This window comes from Podarcis erhardii (assembly GCF_964252035.2).
Source record: "Podarcis erhardii genome assembly, chromosome: 13".
Lineage (NCBI taxonomy): Eukaryota > Metazoa > Chordata > Lepidosauria > Squamata > Lacertidae > Podarcis > Podarcis erhardii.
The window spans coordinates 43,728,632-43,745,665 of NC_138502.1; the positions used below are offsets into that span (position 1 = coordinate 43,728,632).

Consider the following 17,034-nt stretch of genomic DNA (forward strand, 5'->3'; position numbering starts at 1 on the left):
TGAAAACTATCTACAGTATTCCTCTGCTGGCCCAGGGTGAGAACTTCAGTACATAACATAGCCCTTGGTGCAACCTGAAAATTGTAAGCAACACAACACAACAGAGCTGTTGTGTAGACTATGAATCCCACAGGTCATTCCACCTTACATCTTGCATGATATTCCACATACCATAGGGAAAGAATGCTGCTTCTTCTGCAAGGAATATGAGGGGGGTGGTGTTTTATTAAGGGCAAAAGCTGGTGGGAGGAGTGAAGGGGCTGGCAGTTCTTCCATGGCTTGGATTTTAATCAATCACAGATGAATTTGAGGGCTTAAAAAACTCACTTCTCCTTTGAAGTGGGAGACTTTATATATATATATATATATATATATATATATATATATATATATATATATATATAAAGCAAAATGTGGAAAGACAAGCCCTGGGATTTGTTTTGCCTTTTTTAAAAAGGAAATTATTTCCAAAGCCCTCAATAGAAGCCGGGGTGGGAGGATCTGCAAATCGTCATCTGGCTGTGGTGATCAAACTAATTAGGTAACTGGTACAAAATAAAGATTGTGAAATGGATTGCGAGAACTCTCTGAGAAGAAGGGAGTCTGTCTGCCCACTTGTACTGTTGTTTGCAGCGGAAATTTGCGGCTGTTTTTTTTTGGGGGGGAGGGGGGGTTGCCATAAAAGACTGCAAGTCTAGGCACACACTTAGAAGGAAGTGCCTTTGGATAAAGTGGCGTTTCCTTCTGATGGGCAGGAGAAGGGAGACGTTTCGGTTAACAACCGAAGAAGGAATACAAAGATTGGTCAGCAGAGAAACTGCAGCTTTTAATGAAATGCAGAGTGGCGCTTGTGCCTAATGAGAAACACTTTACAAAGACAGGCAGGCACTATTGGCAACTTGAAAAGAAACAGTGCAGATGTTATGCCCTACAATGTGGGGTTTGTGTGGGGCTTATTTTCCCCCATAATTTTTTTTAAAGTAAGGTTTCAAAGATCTACACTTCAATACATAATAAATTTATCATTTTCTTCCAATTTCTTGGAATAAATTTAAGGAATATTTAGCTAGATATTCTAATATAATGTAAGTAGAACTATTTGTAAGTACCAAATCGGCCTAGGAGTTAAATATGTTGAATTGTATAACATTATGGATTGAAATTACCACGAAGAGAAAGAAAGATAGCAATTTGATTAAGTTAATTTTATTAGAAAGTGGATATTGGAAAACTGCTACAATGAGGTTTAGGGAAACTCAGTCAGGGGGGATTTGAGGAAGTCACTTAACAATGAAAATCAAATTGGGCTTCAAACAGTTAGGTGTTTATATGTTTGTTTGTTTTTTCTTTTTAAAATTGTAATGTTTTTCTTTTTTGTGTGCTTGTTGTAAATTTGGAAAACCAGTAAAAAAAAATTGGGGAAAAAAATAAATTTATCATTTTCTGACTTCCCACCTCATTTTCCATGGTGTTTTTATTTCTCCCCCTCTGCTGTGCAATACCTTCTATCTTCTACCATAACATCAATACTGTATTCTCTAATACCTTCTCTTGCTCTTATTTCAAATCCTGCTTGTGAGTTCATCAAACTGCAATATTTCCTTAAGTAGTCCGAAAAAGGGCTTCCGTTCTTCGGGGGCTTTGTGTTAACATTGCTATTGCAGAAAAGTCTCCGTATGGGCTAATGTGTAATTTCAGACAAGTAGAATATGCAATGCTTTTTCTGGGGGGACGCAGGGGTACACTTACCCCAAACATTTTGTGAATCTAAGCTTGGTTTCACTGAGGGGCACTATTTCAATATGAGCAGGAAAATGAGAGTACCCCTAAACAATTTTTTTTAAGGGGGGGAAAGCACTACGAATATGTAATTTCAGAAATAAAATTCAAGGGACAGGGAGTGGCTACTAATGGACTATGCAGAACTGGCGAAGGAAACAGCAAAAATTAAAAAAAAACAGCATTATGGTCTATTTGTGGAAGAATAGAAGCCTTTTTTTGGAATCTCTGAAAAACACCATAATCAGATGAAATCACAAGCAGGATTTGAAACATGAGCAGTGGAAGAAAGGTGATAATATTTGAAATGAAAGAATATATTTTCGGTGGAATGTTCATTAGAAGGCAGTATGTAGATGAGATGGGATTCAGAGCAGCAGGGAAGAAAGGCAGAAAGTCAAAGTTTAAAGATAGGTAGATAATTTATTACGGTCAAAGACCAGCTTATAAAACACACTTGGGGGTACAATCCCAGAAGGAAAACAAACATTTAAAACAATGTGCAACAATAAATTTGAAATTTATAAACGCGATAAGCGTATAGACACTTAAAAGTTTAAGCGAAGTTTAAAGAGAAATGCAAAACTTGAAAGCTGGAATTTAAAGATATTTAATAAAAATGTGATGTCAAAACAAAACAGCAATAAAATCCGCCTCTCCTTCACACTTCAGCCCAGTTGCTCTCAGTTGTCTTCCAGGCTAGACGTCTCACACCTCTCAGCATTTAGCAGTACCACTCCCTTTCGAACTGTTGCCCACCGTGGGGCAGTTTGCAGTGCGGTTTCGGGACCCCGTGCCTTGCGGAGAACGAGGGCGATGGAGAGGGGCACCAAACAGACCGACAGGGAGGTCAAGATGACGACCACTCCGGTGGGTGGACAAAGCTCTGTGGGGTCACGGGGGAGGGAGCAGTTGGCGAAGTACTCTGCGTGGATTCTCATGAAGAAGGCGTCCAACGTGGGGCTGGCCACCGGGCAGCCCATCCCTTCTGCTAGCAGCCCAGTGCAGAGGACCAGCTCGCTATACATGCTGCAGAGGGACAAAATGAAATTTTTGGCATAAAATTTTGGGCCACAACTTTATTAAAATACATAATCTGTGAGTGGTTGCTTAGGCATTGGTTATGACTATCTGTCCCCCCCACCTGGGACAGAACTGACTATCCGAACTCCCTCGGAAGCCAGTGAAAGGATAACAATATTGGGGATCAGTTGAGCTGTGCGTCAGTCCCTCACCGCTCACCCAACCAGCTCCCCAAGGCTTGCCAGCCCTGGTCCCATTTCAGGGATTGGACGAAATCATGGCAAGCCCCAGGATTCCTTTAACGGAATTCCCTTCCAGCACCATTGGAGGGGCAGGCCCAGCCTATCCTGACCCCTCCTCCACCAATTTTTATAACCAATGCCTAACTGCAACCTTACAAGTTGTGATGAATTGCTAAGTAGTAGGCAAAAACCAGATGGCACCAGCCAATCAGCCAAATGGCAAAATTCCTACAGGCAAAGAAAGGTCAACCGGAACACAGGGTGGGCGGGCGATCCGATGCACTCAGCGAAAGAGAAAGGAAAAGGCAGAGTGCCCCAATATTTAAAACCTTTGGTCCCACCCACCCAAATTGCAACATGCAATTTGCCCCAGCAACCCAGTCATCCAATCGTTGCTTCAGGCAATAACCATTTAACCTGCAACAGAGGTTTGGCCTGGCAGACCCTCCCACAACCCGTGCTCTCATTTGGGGAGAACACGCTTTGTCATGGATGCTTCAACTGAGATTCCTGCATTGCAGGTGGGTGAACAACGATTCTATGATTCTAGGGCATGTCACTTTAGGGGGGGGAAACTTGACTTTTGCAAATTTATTCACTGAGGGGTCTTAAAAATATGTGTTTGGGTGTGAGGAATTCAAATACAGCCAAACCTTCGTTTTCGAACACCTTAGTTCTCAAACGTTTTGGCTCCCGAACGCCGCAAACCTGGAAATGATTGTTTCTGTTGGCAAACTATTTTTGGAAGCCGGACGTCCGACGGGGCTTCCGATTGGCTGCAGGAGCTTCTGGCAGCCAATCAGAAGCCACGCTTTCATTTCCGAATGTTTTGGAAGTCAAACGGACTTCCAGAATGGATTCTGTTCGACTTCCAAGGTACGACTCTATGCTCTCTTTATCTCTCTTTTTGCAAATGTCTTTCATGAGGGGGTCTTAAAAATAAGTTTTTAGGTGTGAGGGAATCAAAACTGCTTTTATTTTTGTGATTGGACAACATCATATTGTAAACCGCCCCATGATCTTCAGATGAGATGCGGTATAGAAATTTAATAAATAATAATAAGAACATTTGTTGAAGAAGCACATGAAGTGCTTTCGGAAAGCCAAAGAGTTTTAATTTTGCTGTCTGAAAATGTCTGGCAATGCTTAATAAATAAATTAATATTACATAACAGCAAGTACTTAGCAATCGTTTTTAATGATTGTGGTGCAATTGTACACACATTTTACTCACCAACCAAAACTAAATTAGATTAATTTAACCAAAATATCCTTTGAGAGCCAGTGTGGTCATAGCTGTCAAGTGTCCCTTATTTGAAGGGACAGTCCCTTATTCCAGCGCCATGTCCCGCTGCTGTCCTTTATTGATGGATGTCCCTTAAATGTCCCTTAAATGATGTCCCTTAAATTTCAAAGGAAGCAGCTCCTCTCCCTCCCTCCCTGCCGGCCAGGGAGGAGGGAGGCTCCAACTGTGTTGCTTGGCTGTGTTGCTCACCCATTAAGAAGTCTAAGAACGACTGGGGGGTGGAGCTTGCATGCCTTGTGTGTGGCTAGTTAATGCAAGCTGAGGGGGGGGGGGTTGAATGCTGGACGCCATTTTGTTGCACTTGCTGCTACAAACTTTGCAGTGCAAAACCAGGCCGGGGAGCCATCTTAAGTTGAGGCTGCATAGGCCTTGTGGTGCATGTGATTCAGATTCTGTTCAGTTGAACCTCTGGTTACAAAGTTGGTTGGACAGTGTTCTCGAAGCTACCAGCATTAGTTTGACCAGACTGCAGGAGGACAGGAAGACTGGAGTGCCTGGAACAGGTGAGGCTGCAGGTCCCTTATTTTGGCTGCTGGTCCCTTATTTTCAAATCTGTAAGTTGACAGCTATGAGTGTGGTGTAGTGGTTAAGAGCGGTAGTCTCGTAATCTGGTGAACCGGGTTCGCTTCCCTGCTCCTCCACATGCAGCTGCTGGGTGACCTTGGGCCAGTCACACTTCTCTGAAGTCTCTCAGCCCCACTCACCTCACAGAGTGTTTGTTGTGGGGGAGAAAGGGAAAGGAGAATGTTAGCTGCTTTGAGACTCCTGAAGGGGAGTGAAAGGCGGGATAGCAAATCCAAACTCTTCTTCTTCTTCTTCTTTGAATTCCCAAGTTTTCAAAGTTTTCAAATTCCATTTATGGAATTTGAAAGTTGACAAATTCAACACACCCTAATGGCACAACCAACGGATGAAGATAATAATAATAATAATAATAATAATAATAATAATAATAATAATAATTTATTTATACCCTGCGCATCTGGCTGAGTTTCCCCAGCCACTCTGGGCGGCTTCCAATCGAGTGTTAAGAACAGCACAGCATTAAATATTCAAAACTTCCCTAAACAGGGCTGCCTTCAGATGTTTTTTAAAGATGAGATAGCTACTTATTTCCTTCACATCTGAAGGGAGGGCATTCCACAGGACGGGCGCCACTACCGAGAAGGCCCTCTTTCTGGAAGAGCCACTTCTGCCTAGAGGAGTGCCAGGATATGTCAGAAATGAGGACCATCAGTGTCATATCCAAAGGTAACTAAAAAAGAGGTGTGGGGGTACAGACAGGAGAAGTAGGGAGGTCAGAACGAGGCTTACAGGACCATGGACAGATCACTAGGATCCACAAACCTGGCTTGACAGACTCCTACCTCCAAAGAATGCTTCCAGGCTGTATATGTGATAAAGGGGAGCCATACCGGAGTGAAGGTGTCTTCTTCTATTTGTCCCCGTGTCAGTTTCAGGTTATTGGTTAGTTTTTCTAATAAGGCTGTTTCCCATACTCTTTGGTACCATTGGTCAGTGGCGTAGCGTGGGTTGTCAGCACCTGGGGCAAGGCAAGTAATTTGCGCCCCCTAACCCGTGGATTTGCGCCCCCTAACCCTAACCCCCAGGTGTTGCGCCTGGTGCGGCCGGCCCCCCCTGCACCCCCCACGCTACGCCACTGCCGTTGGTCCATGCTTACTCCTGACAGGTCTCTCCAGTGTCTGGCTATGATGCTTCTGGCTGCTGAGAGTAGGTGGGTTATGAGCTCTTTATGATGTGAGTGGGCATTATTATCTTGGAAGACGTTTAGCAGGGCCAGTTCTGGGGTGACTTCTAATACTTGCTTAGTTATTTTGCATATTTCTTGTATGATTGTTGTCCAGAATAGTTGGATTTTGGGGCATTCCCACCACATGTGGAGTAGGGCGGTTCATAAAAAAACCCTTTTTTTAAACAAAAATGCCTACCCAAAGGTCTTATCTTACCATACTAGGGATTATACAGCTATATCTGAAATTTCATGCATATCAGTTAATATCTTGACCCTGCTCCACTGAAAAGCATAGGGTGTTCAGTAGGGCGGTTCATAAAAAACATGTTGTTTTTTAAAATGCCTGCTCCAAATGTCTTATGTTACTACACTATGGATTATATAGCTATATCTGAAATTTCATGCATATCAGTTAATATCTTGACCCTCCTCCACGAAAATAGCTGTTTACTTGGCTGTTTTTCTATGTCGTGAAGGCTGAAATTTCAATTCACTGGAGCAGGGTCAAGACATTAACTGATATGCATGAAATTTCAGATATAGCCATACAGTGGTACCTCGGGTTAAGTACTTAATTTGTTCTGGAGGTCCGTTCTTTTCGTTTCTTTTCAACTTTTTTTAATACAAAATTAAAACAAAACATATTATCCAGAAACATATCATCCTTATTTTTTCCCCATTTTCCCACCCTCCCACACAACCCCCCCCGGCTTCCCTCAGTTCCAGTCTTTGATTTCTCTAAGAATGCTGTTTTCTGCATGTTACACAGTTGTACAGATCCTCAAACTATTTAGCTGATTATCATCAATAAAAAAGTTTGTGAATGTTTATTCAAAGCTAGCCAAGGAGTCCAGTTCGCTCAGTTGAGTCTTCAAATACTTTGTAAAGGGTTCCCATTCATCTTTAAAGTCACATCTTTAAAGTCCATCAATTCTTCTTGCCATGATTCTTTAGTTGGGGTTTCTTCAGTCTTCCATCCTTGTGCTAGTAGAACTCTCGCGGCCGTTGTCGCATACATGAAGATGTTTTTCAGCTTTTTTGGCAGATCTTTCCCTACAATCCCTAACAAAAATGCTTCAGGTTTTTTAACAAATGTTAAATGAAACATTTTCTTCAACCTGAAGAACCCGAGGTACCACTGTATAATCCCATGCGTAGTAAGATAAGACCTTTGGAGAAGGCATTTTCAAAATAAAGTTTTTTATGAACCGCCCTAATGTGGAGGTATGTGCCTGTGAAGGTACATCCTCTCTAGAATTTTGGTGAGGTTCCTGGGCAAAAAAAAAATACGTTGGGGGGGGGAGAAAGCAACCTTCCAGGCATGGACTCCCCTCCCCAAGCTCCACATTCATGTCTGAGGAGTGAGAATCCTTAAAGGGGCAACCCTTGCATTGCGATAGCTTGCCTTTACTCCCTGCCTAGTGTACTCACTGCACCATCAACAAGAACAGGAAATATATGGCATGATGGCAACCAATTTCTCAAGGAGCTCAGACTCAGGATCAAATATCTCTTAGACCCTCCAAGTGTCCCCATTTTCCAGGGACGGTCCCGGATTTACAGAAGCCGTTCCACTTTCTGGCTTGATCCTGGAATGTCCCGCTTTCCCTTAGAACGTCCCTATTTTCACTGTATACGTGTTGGAGAGTATGGTTGTTGATGTTCTTGTTTAGTCGTTTAGTCGTGTCCGACTCTTTGTGACCCCATGGACCAGAGCACACCAGGCACTCCTGTCTTCCACTGGCTCCCGCAGTTTGGTCAGACTCATGCTGGTAGCTTCGAGAACACTGTCCCACCATCTCGTCCTCTGTCGTCCCCTTCTCCTTGTGCCCTCCATCTTTCCCAACATCAGGGTCTTTTCCAGGGAGTCTTCTCTTCTCATGAGGTGGCCAAAGTACTGGAGCCTCAGCTTCAGGATCTGTCCTTCCAGTGAACACTCAGGGTTGATTTCCTTCAGAATGGAGAGGTTTGATCTTCTTGCAGTCCGTGGGACTCTCAAGAGTCTCCCCCAGCACCATAATTCAAAAGCATCCATTCTTCAGCAATCAGCCTTCTTTATGGTCCAGCTCTCACTTCCATACATCACTACTGGGGAAAACATACCGGGTAGCTTGAACTATATGGACCTTTGTTGGCAAGGTGATGTCTCTGCTTTTTAAGAGTGTGGTAGGAGACCCTGTTTCCATTGGAGAAATCTTGGAAGGCATGGTCTCTGCCATAGAGGGAACAACACACCAGAATGTAACCCCCACATAAATGGGGGGGGAGGCCTATATATAAAATAAATCAAGAAACCAACCCCCCTAAGGTACCAGGAACCAGGTCTGTGGCTGAGAAATCTATACCTGCCAGTTGTTTCCCAGATACACCTGCTGCTCTCTGCTGCAGCCATGACGGAGGCATGAAACTTGGGCCAGCAGAACAGCGCTACCCAATCATAGTAGGTATCTCCACAGTCACTGGCTTGGTCGTCCTCTTCTTCAAAAGGCCCTAGCCGAGAATGAGAGATCGGAAGAGAATTCTGACTGGGACTGTGGCAGGCAAAAATCCCCTGACCCACCCCATCATACATCTCCATGCAGCTCAGTGTGTGCCCCCACCCCCTGCAATAATAATAATAATAATAATAATAATAATAATAATAATAATTTATTTATATCCCGCCCTCCCCAGCCAAAGCCGGACTCAGAGTGGCTAAAAACAGTAAAATAATACAACATTCTAAAATCATTTCATTATAAAATCAGTTCATGGCATCTTGCCAGCAATTCATTTATTAAACATCAGCTACGCAAATGCAAACTACCTGACAAACATCACTTCTAGTTTGGCTCTGGGAAGAAAGCGTATCAAACATTGCAGGCCACAGAAAGGATGCCTGATTCTACACCGTGTGCAAATGGTGTTGAATTGGGAGAGGAATCAAATCACATTCCAGCCAGCTTTTTACATTCAACCCAACAGGCAAACGGTGCATGTAACTAGGGATGTGCAAATCTGTTGAATAATAATAATAATAATAATAATAATAATAATTATTATTATTTATTTATACCACGCCCATCTGGCAGGGTTTCCCCAGCCACTCTGGGTGGCTTCCAACAAAATATTAAAATACAACAGTCTGTTAAACATTAAAAGCTTCCCTAAACAGGGCTGCCTTCAGATGTCTTCTAAAAGTCTGGTAGTTGTTTTTCTCTTTGACATCTGGTGGGAGGGCATTCCACAGGACAGGTGCCACTACTGAGAAGACCCTCCGCCTGGTTCGCTATAACCCAGCCAGATGGGCGGGGTATAAATAAAAAATTATTATTATTATTATTATTATTATTATTATTATTATTATTATTCAGTGTGTGTCACATGTGAAAATGTCCAACAGAGGTCACAAAATAAAAATTGAGATATTGGGTAAACAGACCATTTTGGGATGCAGATCTCATTAAAACAGAAGCCTGTGGCTAAAAGAAGAGCAAGGACTTCTGTTTCGCAACAGAGGAGATGGGAGGAAGAGATCATTGCTTACCTTCTTCATCCGGATACAGGTAGGAGACTGGAAGGAGAAGGTAGATGTTAGCCTAGGAACAGCAGTAGGATGAATAACAGCGATAGGACAGGCCTGGGGACTCATTAGCTCAACTATTACCTTCCTCAAGAAAGATCTATTTAAAGAAGGGGAACCTGCTTCATCTCCCCTGTACTGTATACACAATTTCACCTTCAGATTTGGCTCCAGAACTGACACAAACTTAAGAGGAAGACAGATGGAATCAGCCCAACTACTGATCCATAAAGGTAAAGGTAAAGAGACCCCTGACCATTAGGTCCAGTCACGGACGACTCTGGTTGCGGCGCTCATCTCGCTTTACTGACCGAGAGAGCCGACGTCCAGCTTCCAGGTCATGTGGCCAGCATGACTAAGCCGCTTCTGGCGAACCAGAGCAGCACACGGAAACGCTGTTTACCTTCCTGCCGGAGCAGTACCTATTTATCTACTTGCACTTTGATGTGCTTTTGAACTGCTAGGTTGGCAGCAGCAGGGACCGAGCGACGGGAGCTCACCCCGTCACAGGGATTTGAACCGCCAACCTTCTGATCGGCAAGTCCTAGGCTCTGTAGATCAGATCAAAGATATATCTTGGCAGAGCACTTTTCTCTCCAGCAGAGACCTCCCCTCACCCCAGAGGTTCCCAAGCGAGGGATGGTGGAGATTATTAAATCTCTGCTGGGGGGACAAACATCTGGAGGAGGACAAAGGCTCAGCCCAGAAATCCTGCTTAAGTTCACGAGTGCCTCTCTGAGGATGTGCATGTTGGTTTTCCCTCCTGTCACAACTACAAAGATCAGGAATGAGGAACTTTGAAGTGACCATAGAATCATAGAATCATAGAGTTGGAAGAGACCACAAGGGCCATCTAGTCCAACCCCCTGCCAAGCAGGAAACACCATCAGAGCATTCCTGACATATGGTTGTCAAGCCTCTGCTTAAAGACCTCCAAAGAAGGAGACTCCACCACACTCCTTGGCAGCAAATTCCACTGTCAAACAGCTCTTACTGTCAGGAAGTTCTTCCTAATGTTTAGGTGGAATCTTCTTTCTTGTAGTTTGGAACCATTGCTCCGTGTCCGCTTCTCTGGAGCAGCAGAAAACAACCTTTCTCCCTCCTCTATGTGACATCCTTTTATATATTTGAACATGGCTATCATATCACCCCTTAACCTCCTCTTCTCCAGGCTAAACGTGCCCAGCTCCCTTAGCCGTTCCTCATAAGGCATTGTTTCAGGCCTTTGACCATTTTGGTTGCCCTCCTCTGGACACGTTCCAGTTTGTCAGTGTCCTTCTTGAACTGTGGTGCCCAGAACTGGACACAGTACTCCAGGTGAGGTCTGACCAGAGCAGAATACAGTGGCACTATTACTTCCCTTGATCTAGATGCTATACTCCTATTGATGCAGCCCAGAATTGCATTGGCTTTTTTAGCTGCCGCGTCACACTGTTGGCTCATGTCAAGTTTGTGGTCAACCAAGACTCCTAGATCCTTTTCACATGTACTGCTCTCAAGCCAGGTGTCACCCATCTTGTATTTGTGCCTCTCATTTTTTTTGCCCAAGTGCAATACTTTGCATTTCTCCCTGTTAAAATTCATCTTGTTTGTTTTGGCCCAGTTCTCTAATCTGTCAAGGTCGTTTTGAAGTGTGATCCTGTCCTCTGGGGTGTTAGCCACCCCTCCCAGTTTGGTGTCATCTGCAAATTTGACCAGCAAGCAAGGCATCCAGGCAACCTTAAGCCCCAATGTCTGTGTTCAAATGCTGTGTTAAACTGTAGTAAAAAGACAAACTATCCGTAGTATCTGAGTTGATCACAGTCAGAGTAGACCCACTGAAACGGATGGAGTTGAAGTTAGTCCCGTCTGTGCCATTCAAGGGAGGAAACTAACCAGAGTCTCAGTGTTGTGATGCGTGAACCCAGAACCATGGTTTGTTTCCTACAACCAAACCATGTCCTTAGTTTACCTCGTTTGGTTTATTTGAAGACAACAAACCATGAGCACAGCTTCACACATCACAACAAGCCACACTTTAGCTTGCCTGGGGCTTGTTTTCCCCTCTGCATGGTGAGTTGAAGAGCAGCAGCTGTGCAGGAGATGTGCTTGTGCACATTAAGCAATAGTTTATTTTAAACCATAGGTAGGAAAACTAAGGCCCGGGGGCTGGATCCAGCCCAATCTCATTCTAAATCTGGCCCAAGGACGGTCCAGGAATCAGTGTCTTTTTACATGAGTAGAATGTGCCCTTTTATTTAAAATGCATCTCTGGGTTATTTGTGGGGCATAGGAATTCATTCAACCCCCCCCCAAAAAATATAGTTTGGGCCCCTACAAGGTCTGAGGGACCTTCTCTTCTTCTTCTTCAGTGGACCAGTCCCCTGCTAAAAAAGTTTGCTGACCCCTGTTTTAAACTATTGTTTAACTGAAATATACTTGGAGTCGAGAGTGGATTTTGTGCTCTTTAGTCAGCTCATAGTGATGAGGAGGAAAGGAGGTTCCCCCAGAAAGTCTGCTTTATATACATTATTTACACAATGGGCCCCACGTGATTGGCCTACAAGAGAATCCCGGAATTAGCCAATCAGATCGCGGATTCACTTCCACCTGGAGCTGGATTGGGTGGCTCCTGTGGACCAATCAGATTGCTGCATTCTTGAGCCTATTGTTCTAGGACCAATCAGACTGCTGCATTCTAAATCCTATTGTTCTAGGACCAATCAGACTGCTGCATTCTGAATCCTATTGTTCTAGGACCAATCAGACTGCTGCATTTTGGATCCTATTCAACTCAGTACATAACATTAACATTGCAAACCAAGCCAATATATCTGGCAATAGGGCATCATCCTGCTTTCGAAAGTAAATCTTTTGTTCTTGGCTGCAATGGTCAATGGACATGAATGAACATTCCCCAAGAAGCCAAAGGAGAAATAAAACAATTCTTTTGAAAGCCATCTATGCATCAGAACACCCAGGGACTATGAGTTCCGTAGATACATTACGTGTTGCACAATGCAATATTAACTTCTATCTGCCCTGGTGTCGTAAAAATTCACTGGTTGACCCTAAGTGTTACTGTTAAAAAAAGAGAGAAAAGGAATCCCTGCCTTATCGGCTCCTTCCACATTGTTCCGAATAATTTTTATAAACATCCATGGTTTCCTCTCAAGAACCTCCTTGTTCAAAAGCCAAAAAGCACCGAACGCCTTCCTTCCCAAGACAGCAGATCCCTATTCCTGATCCAAAAATATTAGGTAGTTCCGGGATCTCTTCCAGTTTGGGGAGGAGTGGGGAGGAAAGCACAAATGAAAAGTTCCCCCTTGCCCTAACCTGATGTCCCCATTAAAGAGGGAGGGAATCTGTTACTGTCTTGGGAAGAGATTACCACTTTTTTTCTGGCAGCATTCGTGTCCCTTTAGCACCGTCATCGCAGGCAGAAATTCAGCAGCTGAAATCTCTCCTCCTCAATGTGCAGAGACACCAGAAACGCTTCACCTGCCAAACTACTGCTTGTCATACAATTTGGCCGTTCTTTCAATTTATTGGCCCACCTTTCTACAATATATTACCCAAGGCGATCAGTTTGTAATGTTTCGTTATGTTTAGGGAAGCTTTTAATGTTTAATAGACTATTGTATTTTAATATTTTGTTGGAAGCTGCCCAGAGTGGCTGGGGAAACACAGCCAGATGGGCGGGGTATAAATAATAAATTATTATTATTATTATTATTATTATTATTATTATTATTATGTCTTTATATATGTGGGAAGCTGCACAGAGTGACTGGGGCAACTTGGTCAGATGGCCGAGGTACAAATAATAAAATTATGATGATGATTATTAACAGCAACCATTAAAAATACATCAAAATACTTTGAAAAATATAAAAAGAGAGAAAATAGGACCAAACAGTGGTCACATTAAAACACTTTTAGATGAATTTAAAATGTGTTTTCCTGACAATGGAAAGAGAAGGGGCTAAGTCGGTGGTTCTCAAACATTTTTTCTGGGTCACCAGACCCTCCAAGTGTCCTTATTTCCCTGGGATGTCCCCAAATTAGAGAAGCTGTCCCAGTTTCTGATTTGATCCCGGAATGTACCACTTTTCCTTAAGACATCCCTATTTTCATTGGAGAAATGTTGGATGGTCCGCAGTTATCTGACCCCCCGAGCCGTCTGAAGGCAATCCAGTATAGGGAAGATTTTTTTTAATATTTAATGTTTTATTATGTTTTTATATATGTCGGAAGCTGCCCAGAGTGGCTGGATCAACCCAGTCAGATGGGTGGGATATAAATAGTAAAATTATCATTACGGAATGGGATGACCCTATTTTCATTGGAGAAATGTTGGAATCTGGGCCACACTTCCAAAATAAAAATTTGCTCACGCCACAACAATTTTTTTATCGATAAGAAATACATTGGAAAACAAAACAACTCCTAGCAGTGCTTGATTTATAGCACAGAACACAACTACTTTGTCATATGATCGTGAGATATCCAGAAAGTACAGTGGTACCTCAGGTTAAGAACTTAATTTGTTCTGGAGGTCCGTTCTTAACCTGAAACTGTTCTTAACCTGAGGTACCACTTTAGCTAATGGGGCCTCCCCCTGCTGCCACGCGATTTTTGTTCTCATCCTGAAGCAAAGTTCTTAACCCGAGGTACTATTTCTGGGTTAGCAGAGTCTGTAACCTGAAGCGTCTGTAACCTAAAGTGTCTGAAACCCGAGGAACCACTGTATAAAAGACTGTGGCTCTGTAACAACACAAATCATTCCCAGAATATAATATTGATTGTCCTTGAATGTTCCCACCACACTTGCCACCCTCTCCTGCCACACCAGTTTGGCACACTACACCCTTTGAAGGCCACTGGGCTATGTGGACGTCCCTAGGGAGGCTCTTCTAAATCTAGGGTGCAGCCTCTGGGAAGGCCCTCCTGTGTCCCCATTTCTTAACGGCCCAGTACCCTCTGTATGAGAAGTGTGGAAATGGCAACGGAAAGATAAATGGGAAAGGGCAGTGCTAAGAACTGGTTTGCTCTCCTTGTTCCTAGAGAACAAATACTTGTTTCTCTCTTACTTTCATCTTCAAAGTCATCATAGGTCAGTGCTATGCATCCTGAAGGAGGAAAAAGAGAAAGGTCAGAGAAGGAGAATTGCAGGAGTCCCTTCTGTCTCAGCCCCACCCTAAAGCCAGACCCTCCAAGTGCCCCTACTTTCCAGGGACCTGTCCCAGATTTACAGAAGCTGTCCTGGTTTCTGATTTGATCCCGGAATGTTCCACTTTTCCTTAAAGGTAAAGATAAAGGACCCCTGACAGTTAAGTCTAGTCGTGAACGACCCTGGGGTTGCGGTGCTCATTTCCCTTTATTGGCCGAGGGAGCCGGCGTTTGTCCGCAGACAGTTTTTCCAGGTCATGTGGCCAGCATGACTGAGGCGCTTCTGGCGAAACCAGAGCAGCGCATGGAAACGCCGTTTACCTTCCCGCCGGAGTGGTACCTATTTATCTACTTGCACTTTGATATGCTTTCGAACTGCTAGGTTGGCAGGAGCAGGGACCGAGCAACGGGAGCTCACCCCATTGCAGGGATTCGAACTGCCAACCTTCTGATCGGCAAGCCCTAGGCTCTGTGGTTTAACCCACAGCGCCACCCGCGTCCCTCCTTCTCAGTTACTCAGGACTTAACTTCCGAAAACATTTCACCGGCGAAATGTTGGAGGGTATGTAAACCTCTCATTGTCAAGGCCACTGCTGAACCTCACGGTGCAACAGATGGAAGAGGTGAAGAAGGAAGTAGGAAAAGAGAAATCTAGCTGGGGCTTCCCTGGACCACCCTTGTCAGTTCAGAATAACTGCTCTGGCTGCTCCTTTTTTGCATATTGTATGTTTGTGCAGCTGCTGGAAATGGAGAGGGGCTCCCTTGTTTCTCTTCGTTGAGCTGCTTTGAAGCCAGTTCTAAGTGCAGCAGGCAGCTCCCTTGCCCTTCTCTCTGCCCCACAAGTGACCCCAGGTCCACAACAAAGTCCCTCAGGTTCACCTGAAAGGAGTCACCTCCAGGTGTGCACCAACACAGCGTTATTATGCTAAAGCCAGGATGACTTTGTTGCTTTATTCAGACAATGCAACTGAGCCCAAGAATGGGAAATCAAAAGCAACTTTGCTGCTGCCAACTAAAATAATCCAAGCTAAACACCAGCAGATGTCCACCCACCCCCCAAAGTTAAATACAATAGCTTTATAAACCATGAGGTAGAGCTTCTATGGAGAAGCTGGCCTCAAACATTCAGGAGAGAGAGAGAGGGGCTCACCAAATAAGGCAAATTTGTTGTAATTTGTTCCAAATGTTTGTTAAACTGGAATCAAAACAAGTCATTTTGTGGGTTTCCAAATCACACAATTTCCACTGTTGTTTTTTTTTTAAATATACGTTCTTCCAAGAGAAGGAGAACAGCAAATGTCAAAGCCCTCATTCATCGTAATTATTGCAGAGTCCTAGCCAGAAATTTGGTCAGGTTGTGGAAATCAATATGCAGTATACAGGACCCCCTCCAAAACTGGAAACTATGGCTTAGCCCCACTGAATTGAATAGGATTTACTTCTGAGTAGGCCTGCTTAGGCTTGCACTGTAGCTAAAACTCTTTCCAAGCAAATACTCAATAGTATTTCCAAACAAATACTCAATAAAAGACTGGATGCAATTCTAACTTCCATGGGAGTTTTGTGCAGGATCAGTGCTCAATTACATATACAGGTTGGTCTTTTCCCCATACATTCAGGCAAATCTTAGGGTTGGTTTTTCCCCTCAATAGCATTATACTTGCATTAGCCCAATCTACTGCTAGTATCATGGTATTTTTCATGCCATGTAGCACTGAAAGACAACTATATATTTTTTCTAATGGGACAGGAAAGAGGACACTTACCTCTGCAAAAAATCAAAAGCAGGATAGAATACTGGAGACAACGCCAGAGAGGTTGGGTCATTCTCATCACCATCTTGGGGAGAAACTCAGCCTATCTCCCCTCTTATCAAATGGCTGTCTGAGACCCCTATGGCCCACATCGACTTGGGAGTTTGGCTGTGGAACCCTCCCATCTGAGCCTCTTGCAAACTGGACCAGTTGCTGAAAGAAAGAGTCATTCATCATAGATAACTATCAAGCCAGGGGCATGAATATCCTGAGGTTTGATGAACGGGAGATGATAGTTCCATGGGTGAGCTGAATTTGGAGAATCCTAAACACGCTCCAAGATAATCTCATTGTTCACAGATTCCAGGGAGACCCTTGCTTCTTAATGCTGCTGTGCTGAGAAAATGCACAGGTAGGCAGCGCACTTGTTTTCTGAACAATGGAAAATTACCCGTACATGCAGG

At 43.8% G+C, this 17,034-nt stretch overlaps 1 protein-coding gene and 1 long non-coding RNA gene across 2 annotated transcripts; both read right to left on the minus strand.

Moving 5' to 3' along the window:
• Positions 1 to 2,378: 2,378 nt before the first annotated feature.
• LOC309328501 (receptor activity-modifying protein 1-like) lies at positions 2,379 to 8,675 on the minus strand (the record flags this gene model as incomplete). The annotated part of the gene is made up of 2 exons (XM_081838502.1): positions 2,379 to 2,808; positions 8,449 to 8,675. The coding sequence occupies 2 exons, from the start codon at positions 8,673 to 8,675 to the stop codon at positions 2,463 to 2,465; spliced, it is 573 nt and encodes a 190-aa protein (XP_081694628.1). The 3' UTR covers positions 2,379 to 2,462.
• A 953-nt stretch (positions 8,676 to 9,628) lies between these two features.
• LOC309328354 lies at positions 9,629 to 16,695 on the minus strand. The gene is made up of 3 exons (XR_014150809.1): positions 16,583 to 16,695; positions 14,738 to 14,776; positions 9,629 to 9,656 (listed from the first exon to the last, which is right to left on the minus strand). It is a non-coding gene; the product is annotated as an uncharacterized lncRNA (long non-coding RNA).
• Positions 16,696 to 17,034: the final 339 nt, after the last annotated feature.